The sequence below is a fragment of the Eretmochelys imbricata genome, chromosome 1 (genome assembly GCF_965152235.1).
Source record: "Eretmochelys imbricata isolate rEreImb1 chromosome 1, rEreImb1.hap1, whole genome shotgun sequence".
NCBI lineage: Eukaryota > Metazoa > Chordata > Testudines > Cheloniidae > Eretmochelys > Eretmochelys imbricata.
This window is the reverse complement of record NC_135572.1, coordinates 102323779-102345490: the sequence shown is the minus strand read 5'-3', so window position 1 is coordinate 102345490 and position 21712 is coordinate 102323779. Positions and strand designations below refer to the sequence as shown.

At 45.6% G+C, this 21712-nt stretch overlaps 1 protein-coding gene across 2 annotated transcripts in view; it reads left to right on the top strand.

Annotated features, from left to right (window-relative positions):
• NALCN (sodium leak channel, non-selective) overlaps nt 1–21712 on the top strand; it is a 330584-nt gene that overhangs the window by 171738 nt on the left and 137134 nt on the right. For both annotated transcript variants that reach the window (XM_077807053.1, XM_077807052.1), the window contains one exon: nt 13021–13152. In XM_077807053.1, the coding sequence (XP_077663179.1) occupies nt 13021–13152 (132 nt within the window). The remainder of the gene's footprint in view (nt 1–13020; nt 13153–21712) is intronic.

Below are 21712 nucleotides of genomic sequence, written 5' to 3'. Positions count from 1 at the left end.
GCTCCCTGCATAGGGTGAGCCAAGGGGGAGACACGAGCTTGGCACCGCCATAGACGCCAGAGGTGTATGAGGCGGCACAAAGCCTCTTGAGTCTCCTGGCAGTGCCATCCCTGAGACAAAGCCTGCAGGGGATGAACCGGGCACCACAGGTTCCAGCCACAAGAGGGCAAGCACCAGTCTTGAGCCCTCCTCCTTCCCCCTCATCACTGAGGGACTTGGCACCAAGACCACATTCACCGCAGCGATGTGGCACCCCACCTAGACGCCGGTTGCAGTCCCACTGCTGATCTCGTTCCTGGCACCGGTCACACTCCAGGTGCTGATCACTGTCCCCACGACGCTCCCTGCCGAAGTGCTGCATACAATCACGGTACTGCTTGTCGTCGGGGCGCTGCTCTCCATCACGACAACACTCCCTATGGCGGCTCCGTTATTTGTTCCAGCACCGCTCTCCTTTGAGACACCATTCCCCATCTAGGCACGGTCGCTCAGCACCCTGGGGCACGGTGCCACCCTGGTCACCTAGGAGCGGGTGCTCTGGCTCAGAATTGCAGGTACAGTCATATGCCTCATGAGGGAATTGATATAACGTGGATCACAGACACCCCACAGATGAGACCCAGGGACTTGTCCTGCCAGTATGGGGTTCGGGCCAATGGCAGATTCCTCCTCAGTGGCCAGCGTGTGGACTGACCCAACCCGACGGATACCACTAGGGGAAACATGTCTTCCAGCAATGGTACACACGACACATGCATACCTATATTGGAGCAAAACATCTCGAAGAACAGCAGTTACAGAAAGGTTAGTAACTGTTTATGAAAAGTAGTTAGCATATATTGTAAGGGACCATTCAAAGTACAGTGGCTGATTAACACCTCTGTGGTCATAGGACAAAAAGAGGGTGTTAATGGGTTACAGATAGTTGTAATAAACTATAAATCCAGTATCTCTGTTCAGTTCATGATTGTTGGTGTAGAGCAGAGCAACGAATTTAAGCTTCATCTTATGAAAGTGTTGTGTAAGTTTCCTTTGAGAATGAGGACTGACAGGGCGGGGGAAAGGGCAGTGACATTAAAGCGCTTTAATGTCGGCTGCATACGGGCTGGTACTGGCTTCTTACTGGTACACGGTACCAGCCCACTTTCACCCCTAGATCCATGGATCTTTAAAGGTGTGTTTTTCATAGATTCATAGATATTTAGGTCAGAAGGGACCATTATGATCATCTAGTCTGACCTTCTGCACAACGCAGGCCACAGAATTTCACCTACTACTCCTGCGAAAAACCTCTCACCTATGTCTGAGCTATTGAAGTCCTCAAACTGTGGTTTAAAGACTTCAAGGAGCAGAGAATCCTCCAGCAAGTGACCTGTGCCCCATGCTACAGAGGAAGGCGAAAAACCTCCAGGGCCTCTTCCAATCTGCCCTGGAGGAAAATTCCTTCCCGACCCCAAATATGGCGATCAGCTAAACCCTGAGCATATGGGCAAGATTCACCAGCCAGATACTACAGAAAATTCTTTCCTGGGTAACTCAGATCCCACCCCATCTAATATCCCATCACAGGCCATTGTTGATCATTGTAGCAGTGGAGATATGTCTACAGGTTTTGCATCTGTTATTCTGGTGCCACTTTTAGTTGCTGTGTCCTGTTCTGTGGGGAATTTGCATCTGATGATGAGCTTGGAGAGGTTGTGGGGTTGTTTAAAGGCCAGAAGTGGAGGTTCATGAAAGATTTCTTTCAGGATAGGGTCCCCATCGAGAAGGGTTGAAGTTGTTTGATGATACCCTCTATGGATTTGAGGATGGAGCGGTAGGTGACAACTAGAGGTGTGATCACTTCAGAGGGGGTTTTATTTCTGTATTGAAGCAGGCTCCCTTGGATTATTTGAGTGGCCTATCGCATGATGTGATCTACTTCTCTGGTGGAGTGTTCTTCTTTGGTGAAGGCCATTTTAAGGTGTATATCCCAGACTTTCTCCTTGAAGCATATTCTGTGGTATCTGAGTGCCTGGCTGTAGATAACAGATTTATTGGTGTGTTTGGGGTGGTTACTGGATCTATGAAGGTAGGTGTGGTGATCCATGCTTTTCTTGTGTATGGTTGTCTGTAGGGTTGCATTGTTGAAGCTGATTGTGGTGTCCAGGGAGTTGATGTTAGTGTGGGAATGTTCCAGAGAGACTTTAATGGATTGGTGTTGGTGGCTGAAGTTGTGGTGGAAATCTATGAGGGAGTTTAAACCATCTGTCCAGAGGATGAAGATACCCCCCTCTTTTTGTCTTCTGACTGCAGAGGCGTTAATGGGCCACTCTACCTTGAATACATTTATTTGAGCATAAGCTTTCGTGAGCTACAGCTCACTTCATCGGATGCATACTGTGGAAAGTATAGAAGATCTTTTTATACACACAAAGCATGAAAAAATGGGTGTTTACCACTACAAAAGGTTTTCTCTCCCCCCACCCCACTCTCCTGCTGGTAATAGCTTATCTAAAGTGATCACTCTCCTTACAATGTGTATGATAATCAAGGTGGGCCATTTCCAGCACAAATCCAGGTTTTCTCCTTCCCCCCCCCACAAACCCACTCTCCTGTTGGTAATAGCTTATCTAAAGTGATCACTCTCCTTACAATGTGTATGATAATCAAGGTGGGCCATTTCCAGCACAAATCCAGGGTTTAACAAGAACATCTGTTTCCCGTATTTCCCCTTGTTTTTTCCTACCTCCCCACCCCCCGACATTCTTGTTAAACCCTGGATTTGTGCTGGAAATGGCCCAACTTGATTATCATACACATTGTAAGGAGAGTGATCACTTTAGATAAGCTATTACCAACAGGAGAGTGGGTTTGTGGGGGGGGGAGGGGGCGGGGGGGGGGGGGAGAAAACCTGGATTTGTGCTGGAAATGGCCCAACTTGATTATCATATACATTGTAAGGAGAGTGATCACTTTAGATAAGCTATTACCAGCAGGAGAGTGGGGTGGGGGGAGAGAAAACCTTTTGTAGTGATAAACACCCATTTTTTCATGGTTTGTGTAAAACATCTTCTGTATTTTCCACAGTATGCATCCGATGAAGTGAGCTGTAACTCACAAAAGCTTATGCTCAAATAAATTGGTTAGTCTCTAAGTTGCCACAAGTCCTCCTTTTCTTTTTGCAAATACAGACTAACACGGCTATTACTCTGAAATCTACCTTGAATGATCCATTACACTATGTGTTAACTACTTGTGCTAAACAATCTGTTACACCTTATGTTTTGTTTTTACACTGGGAGGAATTCCTTTCACAGACCTGAAGAAGAGCTCTGTGTAGCTTGAAAGCTTGTCTTTCTCACCAACAGAAGTTGGTCTAATAAAAGATATTACCTCACCCACCTTGTCAGTCTCAGGGCATGGCTACACTTGCAAATGTAGAGCGCTTTGAGTTAAATCAGCCTTCACAGAGCACAGTAGGGAAAGCGCTGCAGTCTGTCCACACTGACAGCTGCAAGTGCACTGGCGTGTCCACATTTGCGGCACTTGCAGTGGCATTGGGAGTGGTGCATTGTGGGCAGCTATCCCACAGAGCACCTCTTCCCATTCTGGCGCTGTGGCTTGAGGGAAGGGGGTGCAGGGCATTCTGGGTCCTGTCTCCACACCCCGTGATGCATCGGTTCGCATCCCAGCAATCCCTCTGCTTCCATCCACAATTGACGCCATCTTTCAACATTTTTTGTACTGCACACTCTGTCTTCCCTTTTGATCTGTGGGAATGGAGCCCAAACCGCTGAGGAATATGCTGACAAGTCTCACCAGCACATCACATTTGGCAGTCGAGTTACTCCTTAAGATCCAAAGTGACAGTGAGGACTCCGAAGATGATATCGACACAAGTAACTCATACGACACGAGATTGCTTGTGGCATTCACGGACATGCTCACCACCATGGAATGGCGCTTTTGGGCTCGGGAAACAAGCACTGAGTCGTGGTATCACATCGTCATGCAAGTCTGGGGTGACAAACAGTGGCTGCAGAACTTTCGGATGAGAAAAGCCACTTAAATGGGACTGTGTGAGGAGCTTGCCCCCACCCTACGGCGCAAGGACACGAGATTGAGAGCTGCCCTGCCGGTGAAGAAGTGGGTGGCTATTGCAGTCTGGAAGCTGGCAACTCCAGACAGCTACCGATCGGTCGCTAACCAGTTTGGAGTGGGGAAGTTGACCGTTAGAATCGTGTTGATGCAAGTTTGCAGGGCCATTAATTGCATCCTGCTCAGAAGAACCATGACTCTGGGTAACGTGCATGACATTGTGGATAGCTTTGCACAAATGGGTTTCCCTTACTGCGGAGAGGCAATAGATGGGACGCATATTCCAATTCTGGCACCAGCCCACCGAGCCTCCGAGTACGTTAATCGGAAGGGTTATTTCTCTATGGTTCTCCAGGCACTTGTGGATCACTGTGGGTGTTTCATTGACATTAAGGCAGGCTGGCCCAGAAAGGTGCATGACGCATGCATCTTTCGGAACACTGGCCTGTTCAGGAAGCTGCAAGCCAGGACTTTTTTCCCAGACCAGAAGATCACCGTAGGGGAAGTCAAAATGCCCATTGTGATCCTTGGAGACCCCGCTTATCCTTTAATGCTATGGCTCATGAAACCCTACACAGGGAGCCTTGACAGCAGCAAGCAGTGGTTCAACAAAGGCTGAGCCGGTGCAGAATGACTGTGGAGTGTGCTTTTGGCCATTTAAGGGGCCGCTGGCGCTCTCTGTATGGGAAGCTGGACCTGGCTGATAACAGAATCCCCACAGTTATATCCACGTGATGTACCCTCTGTAACATTTGTGAAGGGAAAGGTGAAAGATTCACTCAGGCATGGAACTCAGAGGTTCAACACCTGGAGGCTGAATTTGAACAGCCAGAGAGTGGGGCTATTAGAGGGGCCCAGCGCGGGGCTGCAAGGATTAGGGATGCCTTGAGGGAGCAATTTGAGGCTGAAAGCCACCATTACTGTCTCGTGCCCTGCACGGGAGTGAAATGCAGTGGTTCCAATGTTAGTAGGAATCTGTGTTTGCTACATATGATACACTGACTTGCAGTGCCTGTTTCTTTCCTGGGCTAAGGTATCTTTTATGTTATGCAATAATAAAGAATGTTTTTAAAGCAAAAAAATATATTTAATGAAAAGAAAATGGATTTATTGAAAAGAAACACAACTGCTTGGGAAACACAAAGGGCAAGGGGGTGGGGTGGGGAATGGTACAATCACAGATTAGCATATGTCCTGTTATCGTACTCAGCCTTCCTGTTTGGAGTGCTGTGCAATGAGTGCTGCACTGCAGGATGGCTATACTGCATGGTGATGAGGGTTGAGTGCAGTGGGTGAGGGTCATAGTTTGCAGGGCTGGGTGGTGAAGCTACAGGTGTTGGAGGCAGCTGGTGGCGATAAGAACCCGGATGTTGGGGAAAGTGGGTTGGAGGTGACATGGGGGCACAAGGGAAAGAGTTTTGGGACAAGGGCTGCAGGGGGGGCGGGGGCGGTAATGCTCCGTCTGCATGGCTACAAGCGCCTGGATTGAGTCTGCTTAGCTCTCCATGATGCTTATCAGCCACTCTGTGCTTTGGTGCCGGTGATCCACATGCTGCTGGTGGACCCTCCTTTCACTCTCCTGCTGCTCCTGCACTTTTTCATTTTCATTAAAGGAGCGCTGCATGACTTCATGCAGCATGGCCTCTTTGCTTCTGCGTGACCTCTTCCCTGAGTCTTTGCAGCCTCTTGGCCGGTGATAACAAGGACGGCTGAGATCTCAACGTTGCATCTGTAAAGGCAAAATGCAACACTTAACAGAGGCTGCATTGTTCACACCAGACAGAACAATGATTTCCCTGTACTTAAGGAGGGCAAGCACAGTCTGGCATAATTTTCCTGTCCCAAAGTGAGCGCACATAAGTTCCGGGAGCCCCAAAATGGTAAGTAAGCACAGGGGCAAGGAGGACTGATTCTTTCATGGCTGTACTGTCCTCTGGGTTTCTGTGCCTTGGGGAGAGCCAGCAGCGGCAGGGGGCCCCTATACTGAACACTGTCCCCACATTTGCCGCAGGAGTTCGTCCTGGAAGATATCTTGCTACTGAGGGTGACCTGGGAAGCAAGGGAGGGTCTTCTGCTACAATGCGGCTTCTGCCCTGGCCCATATGCCGCTTGCCTGTGTGCAGCAATGGTTCCCCCCGCCCCTCACGGCACAGTGGCATGGACAAGTAAGCCTTACTGGGGCAAGGACCACAGTGGCTCTCCTGAGAAACCTGCACAAGCGCATTGCCCAAGTTCTGGATGAGACCTTTGAAGAGATCACTGAGGCCAATTACCGCGATGTGAGAGAGCACATCAACGCCCTAGTCCACATCTAGGCATGCATGCAGCCCTAACCCTCCTCGCCCCAAGAGCCCGCACCGAATAACTTCCTTCCCAAAATAAAAGCCACTTACCGGGAACCTTCTCTGGTGTTTGTCCTTCCCCAAACACCGGCCACCGCAACTGGCTACCTTCCTCCTGGCTTGAGAGCAGCTCCTGGCTGCATGCATCTAGGGATGCCAGGGTGTCTTCCTCTTCCTCAGCACCCTCACTCCCGCTTTGCTCCTCCTCCTGCCTTGTTGGACTGGGCTCTGAATTGTCCACGGTGGTACTCGGAATAGAGGTGGGGTCACCCCCAAGTATCTCGTCCAGCTCTTTGTAGAAACGGTCGGTCGTGGGGGCAGCACCGGAGCAGCTGTTTGCCTCGCGGGCTTTGCGGTGGGCATTCCGCAGCTCCTTCACTTTAATCCTGCACTGCAGTGCGTCCCTGCCATGGCCCCTTTCCATCATGTCCCTTGATATCTGCCCATAGGTATTGTAATTCCTATGGCTGGAGCGCAGCTGGGACCGGACAGCTTCCTCTCCCCAAACACTGATGAGGTCAAGCACCTCGCCATTGCTCCATACTGGGGATCGCCTGGTGCGTGGAGGCATAGTCACCTGGAAAGATTCGCTGAGAGCACTCCATGCCTGGCTGAGCAAACAGCAAACCTGGCTGAGGGCAGGGGAGTAGAGTTCAAAGTGATGACCAGAGTGGCTAGAACAAGCATTGTGGGACACTTCTGGAGGCCGATCAGAGCGCATTAACAGACCAGGGCGTCCATACTGGCGCTGTGGCGCTCCAGCGGAGGTGCATCAAACATTACTCGCCGAGGTGGAGTACCAGGAGCGCTCTAGCCGCGGAGTCAGAGCACTCTACGTGCCTTGCCAGTGTGGACACGTCGTGAGTTAGAGGTCACTGGGCTGCTCTAATGCGCTCTAACTCGCAAGTGTAGCCATGCCCTAATACTTTACGACCAACACAGCTACAACTACACTGTATACGAAGACAGAAGTGAGAGGCGGCTAACTGCCATTGACATTTCATTTGAAATTTCCCTCAAAAATTTTGAACAAAATATTTCAAACCAAACATTCCCAACATTTTGGTTTGAAATTTTTGTGGGGGAAAACCAGTTTAATGCTGTGTTTTTGAGTTACAATAATTTTGAGTTGCTGTACAGGGGAAATAAAGTGTGACAATTGACAATTAAAATTGAGAACTTTTTTTCCTGCACTAATGCTGAACACAAAAACTGCTGAAAGGATTTTGTTCAAACTTACTACAAATATAATAATAAATATTATTAATATTATTTAGAATGCATATGTTCTGGTAGCACTGAGGAGCTCCAGTCATAGACCAGGACTCCATAGTGCTAGACTGTACAAACACAATGAATTCTTATTTGGACAGAGACCAAACAGCTGGGGTAAATTTCCACAGGCCCATTAACTGGATCTGTCCCCATGTGCAACTATGTTGCCCTGAAGATGAATTTTTCACAGAGATATGAGAATATGAAAGCAAGACATTGTAACTGATCCTGTTTTTCAGCCTTAGCTATAGTGGTCAAGTCTGGGCCAATAAATATGGGTTATTGAAAAAATATTTATTGTATATATCTCCATATATTTTGTAAAATATCTCATCTATGTATAATTTTAACATAAAATGTATAAAAATGTATAACTGGTTCAGGTACACTAAATTTATGTTGTCTATGTGTTAATCATGTATTTATTAAATCAAATGAATATCGTATGGTACTTCAGTCATATACAGTATACAACATATATTGCTATGAATAGAGCCCATCATATTTTTTAAAATGTTACCAAAAAGGTACCAATTTCATAATGTTTCAAACATATTTTAAATGCAAAAACATTGGGCCTGATCCTCAGCCAGGGATGACACATACTCTTGGGGGGGGGGGGGGTAGAAGCACAATTTAAAGATTCTGGTGGGGCAGAGCCCCACGTATCACCTCTGGCCCGTTTCCTACTCCCCATGCTCTCCCACACCCATTTCAGCTTGCCCCCACTTCCCTCACAGCTCCTTCCCCACTTACTTCTCCCATCACCTCCCTGCTGCTGGTGCAGTGTGGACCGGAGCAGGTTGCAGACACCTAATGTCAAGCCATGGTAACTATGGCTACAGGTGAGGAAAGGACGGGACTCAGCAGGCTTCCCCATGCCCCCTCTGGTGGAACTGTGCTGCCAGTCCGGTTGCTCTTCCCTGTTCTTGTTGCCTCCTACCGGGGCTCAGTGGGAGCACTAGGTGCTGGGGTCTTTTCCTGGCACATGCCCCTCAGCTACGCTCAGCCCAACTCCTACCCTGACAGAAATCTGGGGCAGGGGCGGAGGAAGAGAATGAAGAAAAGATTAACTGAATTAGAGCCTCATAGGAAAGAGCAGGTGAGCAAGTCTGATCACACCCCCCCGTTTTAACATCCTACTCTCCCTTGGCTTTTGTGACTCCATCCTCTCCTCTTTCTCCTCCTCCTCCTCCTCTTACCATTGATGCAGCATCTCATTTGCTGGACCCTTGCCTCTTCCACTTCCCATGTTTTTGGCTCACGTCTATTCCCTTTCCCTAGGTGAACTCATCCAGACATCTGGCTTTTACTAATATCTTTACACCAGTTAGTCACAAATCTACCTCTTCCTTCCTGATCTGTAGCCTATTGTCCAATCCCTCACCTGGGCATGTCTCTTTAACATCTTCTTGAGCATTTCTTATGTCAAACTTAAAATGGCCCCAAATTCCTAGTCTTTCTTCACAAGTTCTCCTTTCTTTATCCCATTCTTTGTCATCACAGGCAGCAACACTTCCCTCAGGCTCCTGCCTTGACATCATCTTCAGCTCCAGTCTCTGAAGACCCACACACATGCATTGTGCTATCCTAAACATGCAACTTTTTTACTCTCTCCACATTTCCAAAACTTACAAGCCTTCATTTCCTGCATTGGCTACTGTGATCTCATCCTTTCCGCCAACTGTTTTCCAAGCAACGTCACAACTTCTCAGTGAGGACTATACCTTCGTTAAATTTCAACTTTAAACTTCAGGGGCGAAATGCTGGCCCTGTTGAAGTCAATGGAAGTTTTGCTATTGACTTGAAAGGAGCCAGGATTTCACCCCACCTGCTTTTATTACAGTCCTGGTAAAAAACAAACAAAAACAAAAAAACAAATAGGCCAACATTTTTACAAGTGGAAAACAGTTCTTCCTTCAGACTTCCTACTTTAAAAGAAGTCTGAAAGGAATTTCCTCAAATGCTCCAAACAAATTCAAGGTAAGACCCTGAGCCTACGTTGTGATACATGTGGGTGGACCCCTGTGCCCCAACAGACTCCCACTGACTTCAGAACCTAAAAGGAGAACGTCGTGAGCTTCTGGGATCTGTTTCACAGGGTGTACTTATAGTGGACGCTAGCTGTGCCTGTTTTATAGAAGATGCCAACCTGACTTGCCCCTAAGAACTGCATACTATCCTCACTCAGAATTCAAACCAACTACAGCTGCCAATGGCAGTTGTGTTTGTGGATTGAGAGGGTTCGGTCTGTTACTTAAATACAAAAACTTGCCTTTTAAAATCTGGTGGTGAAGTGTTGTCCTCAGGCTCTGACAGTTATTTTAAGTCAGAAGAAAACTACATGGCATTAATGCTACATGCCATTACAAGATCGTGTGAATGCTGAGTGGAGCAACTGAATTAGTACTATACACACACACACACACACACACACACAGATCAATGAGTTGCCCCCACTTATGACACATTTTAATTTGGCCCTGTAACTTTAAGGGTCTCATCTGATGTCTAAAAGATTGTTTTTTGCTTTGCAATGAAATCATCCAGTGTCCTTTGAATGGGTCTTTCTTTATGAATCCAGTGTTTTCATACAGTAGTTTGTTATTCTGCCTATAAATATCAGTTGTTCCCAGCCCCTACAGTCCTATCCTAAGCCATACTATTGTAACTCTTAAGAAATTTTGTAAAACTGGCTCTACTGTACAGTGTCACTGCGAGTGCTCTGGGTGTCTGGCAGCATGCTGTGTATACCGTGAGCTTGCCGGCAAGCACTGTTGGAGTTCCAGGTCATATGAGTTGGAGGAAATCTTGTTATGGGTTGAGTGAAAATCCCATTGAGATTGATTGATAAGTGTGAATTCACCCTTCACTTAACGTAATTGTAAGCATAACCCCCCACCTGAAACAAAAGCTGTATATGAACCTGTCCAGAAGCTTTTTGCTGAGTATAGTTTGGGTTTGGTTGTGTGTGTGCATATATGAAGGGAGATCACACAAAAACTGAGAACCAATGAGTACAGAGAGAGAGAGGAGAGAGAAGGCCAAGCAGGAGCCTGTAAGCATAACCTGATCTTGAAAAATGCTGGAGAGAGCTCTTTTCGGTCTGGTGATAGCTAAAGAGTCTTGAGGGCTGTAAGCTAAGAAACTGCTCCTTTTGTTCTTGGTTCCTTCTGTGGTCAGAGACTGGGGACTTTGTACATTCCTTGTAAATAAACAAGATTGCAACAAATAAAATACCAGACCCCATGAATTTCTACATCCAGCTTGAACATCCCCAGTATTCCAAACTTTGACAAGCCAATCTAGTTGAAAAGGGGCACCACAGGCACTAAACTCTATGGGGTATAGTCCATTAATGGTCCCATTAGCACTCTCTGATTCTGAGTAAGTAGTCACTTGTATTAGTAGGACTGCCAGAAACAAAAATGCACAAATATCTAGGCACAAAAAGTTTGTTACAATAAAAGATCAAACCAACAGTTCCCAACCCAGCCCCAAATGGCAGTCCAGAACAGGGGTGTAAAAATAACAAGAGGCCTATACCATTTCCTTGGCACCATCTTGCTCCTGTGCACATGCAATTGACCCCATACCTCCTGCTTGCTGGGCATTGTGCTGTGCACCATCCACCTGCTATGGCTACAGCTTCCCTATACCCATCCAGCTCTCAGTCCCAGCTCTCAGGCTGATGCTACCTGGCCTTTCCTTTGCAGCCAGCTTCTGCTCTAGTGCCCATAGGCCTACTGCTCCTGCCTTCATGCAGCCTCTGGCTCTTTTAATGACTCTCTTTACTGGCTGGATGTGCTGAAGATTTTGATTTTGAGATTGATTTTGTTATTTTAATAAATCCATCCCCAAGGAGGGATGTGGAGGTTTGATTTAAGGGGCCCAGAGCTGAAGTAGAGGGAAACTGAGGCAGGAGTGCTTTAGTAAAAAGTGTAGATGTAGAATGATTTCGGGGCACCTGTTTTTTAAGCAAGTTAAATCCAGCCACGCAACATTTTTAAAAGAAGGTAGGGAAGGCTAGCAGGCTTTGTTATACATAGTGAGGTTTTACCTGAAATTCAGTACTAGCTACTTTTAGAAACAAATTTGGGGACAAATTGAATCAACCTGTTTGTGTTAACACAATGTGCAATAACATTTACAGGTCAGCAACTGATGAGTTGTTAGTTCGTGAAAATAGGTTTACAAGCATAAATTCCACAGTGTGTGGGGAAAAAGTGATAGTGTAACAACTGTACACTCAAGTGAATGTGCGTGCAAGGATATGTGAAAGTTTGGCTCTTGGATTCTATTGGAACAATTAATATAGGAATGGTCTGAGTGATTTAATATATATATCAGTATATTTGGCTATTTAATTTGAATTTTATTGGCAGCAATACATTTATTGATAAACTGCAGCCACAATTCCATCTTTTGGTACTGAAGGAATTTATCATGGAAACTACTAAGCATCTTCAGCTCTCACTGAAAACAGGAATTCAGCACCATGGTCTTTTAAAGTACATTTGTCTTTATTCTCTTAACTTTCGCTCAAACATGTTGAAGCTTGTAGGGGAAGTAGTTTGGGTCCAATTTGTAACTTCAGTATTGTAAAAGTTGTGGGGAAAGGCCCTATGCATTCTAAAACCAGCTTCATAATCTACTGCTTCATCAATCTGAAAGTGTCTAGGAATAAAAACAGTCTAATTCTTCTGGAAATCAAAGGCCTAGGCTGTCACAATCCTTATTCAGCTAGTGGCTCCTGTTGTGGAGAGAAGTGCAAGGAACTGGCCAAGAAGAGAGGGGAATAAGCTATGTGTCACCCTTACTCATGGAAGAGAGCAAGGTTACAAACTAGCCCCAAAGAACTATGGAATATCTGCTCTGTCACTGCTAGGCATGTTGGAGTAACTAGTATCATTTGAGCTATGTGGACATATATTGATAATGCTGGCACCTAAACAAGGAAACAGTTGCAGCCATATTAAAATCATAAAGAATGTTCACAAAGGGAAAAATGGCTAGAAATAAATATAGCTAAGTGTTTTAAAAGCATATTAGAAACAATGGAAATAGTAAACAATGAAATTTATAAAAGTTGATGACATTTTATGACATTGCATATAAACCAGTTCAAGTTAAATGATATATTTGATAAGATAAACAGTGATTTACAATTAGTTTATGAAGCTTTGCACAACATACTATTGTGATTGAGTACAAGTTATAAAAACATAATAAATTGTTGTGTATACATTATTTCAATTATAGAGTTTTACTTCTTTAATAGAAAATACTGCTTGTGTGTTTGTGTTTTTCCCCCCTTCTACAGAAAATGATGAGGTCATCAATATTTCATATGTTCATACTGAGCATGGTGGCAGTGGATGTCATTGTCGCTGCTAGTAATTACTACAAAGGAGAGTCTTTCAAGAGACAGCATGATGAATTTTACCTAGCTGAGGTGAGTTTACTGGGCTTGCTATCCAGATAGTTTTCAAAATGAAAACAGTAGACAAACTATGAGAATGTCAAGCAACTTGTCATTTCTTTATTCCCTTAAGCATTCTGAGATTTTTTTTGCAAATTGTTCAAGTTCCTCCGTCTGACAATGGCTGACAGCCCTTTTGAAAACAAAAAAACAAAAACACAGCCTTCTGAAAGGTAATTTCCTCAAACAAAATGTCAGTGGTAATGAACTGAGACTTGAGTACAACCTCTTCAGGCAATGCATGGCTGATAAGTTGCTTCTTTACCAACAGGCGTGCAGACAGAAGAATTTAGCTTGTTTTTATTTCAAACCAAATAAACATACTTTGTAAAATACAGGCCTTATTCTGGAAAGCATCCCTATTCAGGAAAGCTCTTAAGCACATAATTAACTGTAATCTTGTTCTTAAGTATAGCCTGAACAGTACTCAAAATAGCCTGAATTTGGTGACATTGTGGGCATGATGCAGAAAAAATTATTCAATAGCAGTTTTGGAGAAGGTGGAGGCTGTGCTTTTGGAATGATGAAAGGGTGAAAAGGAGCTGTTTTGTAGGTGGCTGGATAATTCTTTTAATGCTGCTGGCATTCTGTTGCAGAATCATAAGACTGGAGGGGACCTCGAGAGGTCATCTAGTCCAGTCACATGCACTCATGGCAGGACTAAGTATTATCTAGACCATCCCTGACAGGCATTTGGCCAATCTGGTCTTAAAAATTGCCAGTGATGGAGATTCCACAACCTCCCTAGGCAATATATTCCAGTGCTTAACCAGCCTGACAGGAAGTTTCTCAATGTCCAGCCTAGACCATCCTTGCTGCAATTTAAGCCAATTGCTTCTCATCCTATCCTCAGATGTTAAGAACAACAATTTCTCTCCCTCTTCCTTGTAACAACCTTTTATGTACTTGAAAACTGTTATGCCCCCTCAGTCTTCTCTCCAGACTAAATAAACCCCATTTTTTCATTCTTCCCTCATAGGTAGTGTTTACTTGATCTTTAATCATTTTTTGTTGCTCTTCTCTAGGCTTTCTCCAGTTTCTCCACATCTTTCCTGAAATGTGGCGCCTTACTAAAGTCAAAATATCTACCACTTCCCCCCATCCAGAGGGCTTGTCAAAGAAACCTAAGCAAAGGAAGTTGATTTGATATGATTTGTTCTTGACAAATCCATGCTGACTGTTACTTATCACCTTATTATCTTCTAGGTATTTTCAAATCGCTTGATTTGCTCTATTATCTTTCCAGGTTCTGAAGTTAAGCTGGTCTGTGATTCCCTGGTTTGTCCTTATTTCCCTTTTTATAAATGGGCACTATGTTTGCCCCTTTTCCAGTCCTCTGGAATCTCTCCCATCTTTCATGACTTTTCAAAGATAATCACTAATGACTCAGATAGCTCTTCAGTCAGCTCTTTGAGTATTCTAAGATGTATTTCACCCTGGTGACTTGAACACATCTAACTTGTCCAAGTAATTTTAACTTGTTCTTTCCCTATTTTAGCCTTTGATCCTAACTCATTTTCACTGGCATTCACTATGTTAGATGTCCAATCGCTACTAACCTTTTTGGTGAAAACCTGAAACAAAAAAGGTCATTTAGCACCTCTGCCATTTCCAGATTTTCTGCTATTGTTTTTCCCCTCCCTCATTGAGTAATGGGCCTATCCTGTCCTTGGTCTCTCTTGCTTCTAATGTATTTGTATAATGTTTTCTTGTTACCCTTTATGTCTCAAGCTAGTTTAATCTTGTTTTGTGCCTTGGCCTTTCTAATTTTGTCCCTACGTACTTGTCGTATTTGCTTATATTCATCCTTTGTAATTTGACTTAGTTTCCACTTTTTGTAGGACTCTTTTTGAGTTTCAGATCATTGAAGATCAACTCGTTAAGCCAGGGTGGTCTCTTACCATACTTCCTATCTTTCCTACGCGGTGGGATAGTTTGCTCTTGTGCCCTTATTGTCTCTTTGAAGAGCTACCAACTTCGAAAACAGATTCCAACAAGAGACTGCTGAATTGGAATTAATTTGCAAATTGGATACAATTAACTTAGGCTTGAATAGAGACTGGGAATGGTTGATTCATTATAAAAAGTAACCTATTTCCCCTTGTTTATTCCTCCCCCCCCCCCCCCCACTGTTCCTCAGACGTTCTTGTTAAACCCTGAATTTGTGCTGGAAATGGCCTACCTTGATTATCATACACATTGTAAGGAGAGTGATCACTTTAGATAAGCTATTACCAGCAGGAGAGTGGGGTGGGGGGAGAGAAAACCTTTTGTAGTGATAAACACCCATTTTTTCATGGTCTGTGTGTATAAAAACATCTTCTGTATTTTCCACAGTATGCACCCGATGAAGTGAGCTGTAGCTCACGAAAGCCTATGCTCAAATAAATTGGTTAGTCTGTAAGGTGCCACAAGTACTCCTTTTCTTTTTGCGAATACAGACTAACACGGCTGTTACTCTGAAACAACTCTTAAATGGTTTGCCCCTTAGACTTGCTTCCCATGGGATCTTACCTACCAACTCTTACTTTTGAGGTGCCTTGTCACTCATTGGAATCCACAGCCCTGAGTTAGTTGCTTAGGGTCTATGTAGAGAGTTAGACTCCTAAGAATGGGATCCATAAAGAGCTAGCATGCTGTGTGGGGAGCCACTCAGCACCTAAGCTAGCCAATAGGAAATGCTGAGGAGAGGGAAGTGGCCTAAACCCATGATGTAGGAGACAGGGTTCAATTTCCTCCTCTGCTTCATGTGGAGCAGAGATCTGAACTTGTGTTTCCTAACCCTTAGTGGAGTGCCCTAGCCACTGGGCTATAGAATAATGTATTGGTCCAGATTTAGTCATTCATTCTCACTCTAGCCCAATGCATTAATTTTTTATTTATACACATTGGACCATTTTCAACAGGACACATGCACAGCAGATTGTACCATAGCCTAGGGAGCATGGCTGAGTGGTGAGAGGCCCAAGTTCAAATCCCTGCTCTACATCAGGCCAAGGAGGGAACTGAACCCAGGTCTTTTACATCCTGGGTCAGTATCCTAATCACTGTGCTAAAGGTTATAAGTGAAGCTACCTCCTCCAGCCATCTGATATGGGTTTAGGTATTCTCTAAGAACTCCAGCCAGACTAGAATCCACAGAGAATGCCCAGTTTTAGGATCCTGCTGAGGCTTAGGTTGAATAGGTGCCTAGACTGAGGCAGCTGTGTGCATGCTCACTGGCAGAAACATACACAGCTAGGGAGCTTTTAACAGTGGAAACTCAGACCCCTAGGCATTTTAGTTACCTCCAAGGTTAGGCAGCAGCTCAGCAGGGTTTTGAGGATCTCAGTGATGCGCACTTTAGGTGCCTGAAGTGACAATTAGATGTTCATGTCCATTTTTGGCACTAGCCCTAAGTGCCTAAAATAAGACACCTACATTTGAAACTTGAGTGCATAATTAAATAGTTTATGGGTAACTTTATTTCATTAATTGGTTTCCATTATCAATGCTTGCTATATTAGATCCACAATTAATATCTGATATTTTTAAATTCTGTGAGCTATAAGCTTCCCTCAGTTGTGAGACAAAGATGGGAGCAAAGAAAAATAAAATGAGGTACCAAAGTCCAAAGTCCTGAAAGAGTTGACAGTGGAGAGCAGCCAAGGCAGCATTGTTCACCCTCATCCCTGAGCCTGTGGTACCCCACAACCTCAGAGCCAAATGTGTAGCCAGTGCTTCAGGGCTCTGGCAATAGCGGTATCAGTGTAGGTAGGGCTTGCGCTGTGGAGTAGTCAGTCTGCAATTATTGGTCCCAGTTTAGGAAGGCACTTAACATTGTAGACTAGGACTTTAAGGCCAGAAGGGACCATCATGATCAATTAGTCTGACTTTCTGCACATCACAAGCCTCAGAACCTTTCACTACACTGCTTTCAATTCCCTGGGCCAATCCCCCACAGCCCCAGCCTTCACCAAAGCTTCATCCTTACCTCAAGGCTCATCTAAGTTCAGGCCAGCCAGGAGCTCTTCATCACTCAGTAGTGCTGCTGTTCCCTTTGGCCAGCCAGGAGCACTAGCTGTACTCCTCTGGCTCCAACAAAGAACTGACGATCTCTGAAGCGCCTTTTATATGGCCTCCGGGGCCCTGATTGGCTGCTTGGAGGACTCCTCTAGTACTCCTTTCATGGAATGAATGTGGCAGGACACTTAGGCCTCCAGCAAGGGCCTTCTGAGCCTAGTCTACCCTGTCACAGTCCTCTCCTCCCCAACAGGATTGGGGTGGTAGCTCTATACAGGATAATTCTTCTTACCCCATATTTTGCCCCACTCTAGCAGGGTCTTCTCCCTCCCAAATCTCACTGTCCGAGAGCTACTAGTAATTGTCTGTGCCCTGATCTACCAGGGTCCTTCTCTCTCAGGTCTCTTCTCCTAGAGAGTTTGTATTAGTCTTTTTTCCCCTTTCAATCAGGACTCTCCCTCTATCCAGAGAGCCTCTAGCCAGTCTCTGCCCTGGCCTCTCAGGGTCTACTTTCCCAGGTCTTTCTTACCTGGAGAGTGTGTGTCCACAGTCCCTTTCTTCACTTTCATCTTCTGGACTTCAGGGTCTCTAGACGCTCAGCATTTAACTGTGTGTCAGAACCATATACCACATGGAGCAAGCGCTGTTGTTCATTCTCAGTGAATTGGAGATCTTCAGTCAGCTGTTCATTCTTGAACTTGAGATCTTTCTGATGCCTCCAGTCATTTTGCTAGGTCATCCTCTCTTAGGAAGGAGCTCACAAAAGCCTGCCTGCACTACTTCCTTCCCTAGCCAAGGGTCCTGTTCTCTACCCCAGCCCTTCCCTTTCACCTCCCTCTGCTGGGTTGATTCTGTCTGGGCCTCTGTTCTTAGCACACTGGGTATTTAATACTGAGTTCCCACAGTCTGCTGCTTCCCATAGAACCCTGCTGGGCCCAGATCTATATGGTATTCCTGATGTGCCCTCTGAGCCTTCTCCCTCTGGGCCTGGGGTCAATGCTTCCTGCAAATCCAAGCATTGTTCCCTCTGCCTCTTTGCTTCCACCTGTACCCGGGTCAACTTCTGCTCTACCCAGACCAGCTGGTTAATAACTTTCCCTCAGGAGACATTGGCCTGGTCCGACTCTTGTTGGCACTTCCTCAGTGGATTCCTCATGTCTTGGGCATTCTGGTCTCAACTCTGGGATCTTTTCTGGGGTCTCCTTACTCTGGCTCCCAGCCTCTCTGCTTTCCTTCCCAGCCAGGCTAGAACCCTCTCAGTCCTGGGTCACTGTCCTGGTCTTTCCTGCATGAGGGCAGAGTAACCCACCCAGAGTCTTCAAGATTACAGGCCACAGGAGGTCCTTGACCATACTGACCCAGAGTTGAGCTCTCTGGCCTGTACCTCCAGCCCAAAGTCTTCCGTGGAGTAGACTCGGGTCTCTCCATGTACATAAGAGATATGTACTGGGAGGTGTCAGTTCAGGCTAGTTGCCCTAATCTGGTTTTCCTGAACCAAGGTGTACCTGAACCCCAAGTCTACCAGATCCTTAACTACAGTTCCTTCCAGCCTGACTGTCACTGCCAACAGTGGGGCCACCCTGATCTTTGGAGTAGATCTGCACTGATTGGTCCCACTGTAACAATAGTTTAAGTAATAATATTCCATTACTGGGCAGTTCCTTTTTAATATGTTAGGGATGGCCATACCTGTGGAAGACTTCCAGGTTTCCTAGCTCTTTCCCACTAGTGCTTCCCATAGGCTGCAGGGCTCCCCAGACCTCTTGCTGTCATAGTGCACCCCCAGAGAATCTAGAATTCTCAGGGTCTTTTCCCCTTGCAAGCTTCCTTGGGTTGCCCCTTGGTGAACCTCTTTCAGTTTACCATACAGCTTGGGCATTCCTCTCCTTTGGCCTCAAAGTAGACCTCAGCTCACTCGACTGCTTCTCTCACTGAGGTGAGTTGGAAACGCCTTATGCACCTCTGTGCCCCTCCCAATTGGGCCTTCAGGAATTGCTCTAAGATCACCTGATCCAGGAGCTTCCCCACCAAGCTGGTCTCTCGACTAAGCTAGCGCATCGCCAGGTCCTGTAGCTTCTGCGCCACTACACATGTTCATGCTCCTTGCGGGAACGATTCCTTCCAGAACTTGTATATGTACACCTTTAGAGTCAGTCCCAGATTATCCAAGATGGCTGCCTTCACCACAGGGTAGGAACTTGCCTGCTCTTCGCTTACCCAGTAAACCACCGTGCCTCACCTATCAGGAATGCTGCTATGCGGGCTGCCCAAGTCGACTCTTTCCAGTACGCTTCCTTTGCCGCCTGCTCAAAGGTCCAGAGGAAGGCTTCGGGGTCATCTTCCAGTCCAAGCTTTGCCAGGATCAGAACCAATGGACCACCAGTTCAGTCACCAACTGATACTCATGTGTGGTGTGACCCAACCTCCTCTGTATCCATTTCTGCTGATCGGAGTGGATCTCCTGTCACCATTGCAGCACTGCAAACTGGGCCTTCTGTTGCCCTGCAGGTTCTCCATTAATTGCATCAGCAAGGCCTGGGTCCTCTGTTGCTGCTGCCCCCCTGATGCTGCTGGCCTGCCACCAACAGGTGGAATGCCTCTTCCATGTTGTGCCCCTGGCAGATAGGGGTTGGTCTGAAGAATCCCACTTCTTGTACTAAATGTAAGAGCATGGCACCTACCTCTCACAAGCACCACATCTGGTCAGTGTGTCGGTGGTCTTTAAATAATCCCAGCTCTGGTATCAGCCCATACCCCCAGGGCTTCCTCCCTGGGGGCAATGGTTTTTCCTTCTTGGTCTATTCTGGTCCCAGCTCTCCAGCTGGGCCATTAAGTAGTTCAGTTCCCCTTCTTGGGGTTTATCACTGTCTGATTGTAGGCCAGTTCCCCAGTGGCCTATGGAGGGGATCCAGGCCCTCCACTACTTCAGGTCCCAGCCCAGGGATCCTAAGAATAGCAGCCATGTGCCATCATGTCCCTTTAACTACACCGCTTTCAGTTCCCTGGGCCACTTCCCCACAGCCCCAGCCTTCGCCAAAGCTTCAGTCTTACCTCAGCTCATCTAAGTTCAGGCCCAGGAGCCAGCAAGGTGCTCTTCCTCGCTTCTATGGTCCCTGGTACAACTGAGCTGTCCAGGGTACTGCAGTTCCCTTTGGCCAGCCAGGAGCATCACTGCACACCTCTGGCTCCAGCAAGGAACTGAGTATCTCTGGCCCCGCAGCTACTTTTATATGGCCCTCCTGAGCCCTGATTGACTGCTCCCTGCAGCCTCTCTGATTGGCCGCTTCCCCTGTAGCCACTCTAGACTGCTTGGAGGACTTCTCTACTGCTCCTTTCCTGGGATAAGTGTGGCAGGACACTGAGGGCTCCAGCAAGGAACCTCTGGACCTAGTCCACCCCATCACAGTCCTCCATTCCTCAGTTCATCCTAGTAGCCCTTCTTTGCACCTGTTTCAGTTTTAATTCATCTTTCTTAAACATGGGAGACCAGAATTGCACACAGTATTCCAGATGAGGTCTCACCAGTGCCTTGTATAATGATAATACTTTCCTATCTCTACAGGAAATACCTCATGTGTTACATCCGAGAATTGCATTAGCTTTTTCACAATTGTATCACATTGGCAGCTCATAGTCATCCTGTAATCAAACAATACACCCTGGTCCTTCTCCTCCTTTGTCATTTCTAACTGATATATCCCCATCTTATAGCAAAACTTCTTGTTGTTAATTCCTAAGTGCATGACCTTTACACTTAGGAATGGGATGAAATTAATAGATCCATTACTCCAGTTTTTCAGGTTGTCCAAATATTCTTGTATAATATTCTAGTCTTCCTCCCTATTGACAATACCTTCCAACTTTGTGTTATTCACAGATTTTATTAATACATTCCCACTTTTTATGCAAAGATCATTAATGAATATGTTAAATAAGATCAGCCCCAAGACTAATCCTTGAGGAATTCCATTTGCAACCTCCCACCAGCCTAACAATTCATCTTTCAGAATGACCTATTGTAGTCTCTCCTTTATCCAGTTCCTTACCCACCTTCTGATTTTCATATTAATCCCCATCTTCTCCAATTTAAATATTTTCCCATGTGGAACTGTATCAAATACTTTAGTGAAATCCAAGTAGATTAGAACTACGGCATTTCCTTTGTCTAGAAAATCAGTTATCTTCTCAAAGAGATTAACTTGGTCTGGCATGATCTACCTTTTGTAAAACCATGCTGTATTGTTATCCCAACTATCCTTTACCTTTCTGTCCTTAATTACTCTCTCTTTCAGAATTTGTTCTAAGACCTTGCATACAACTGAGGTCAAAGTAATGGTTAAACTGTAGTTTCCCAGAAAAACTTTTTATTTCCTTTCTTAAATATAGGTACAATATTTTCAATTTTCCAGGCATAGGGTACAACTCCTGAGTTTATAGATTCATTAAAAGCCTTGCTGTTGGGCTTGCAATTTCATGTGCCAGTCCCTTTAATATTTAATATGGAGATTATCCAAGGCCCCCAAATTGGTCC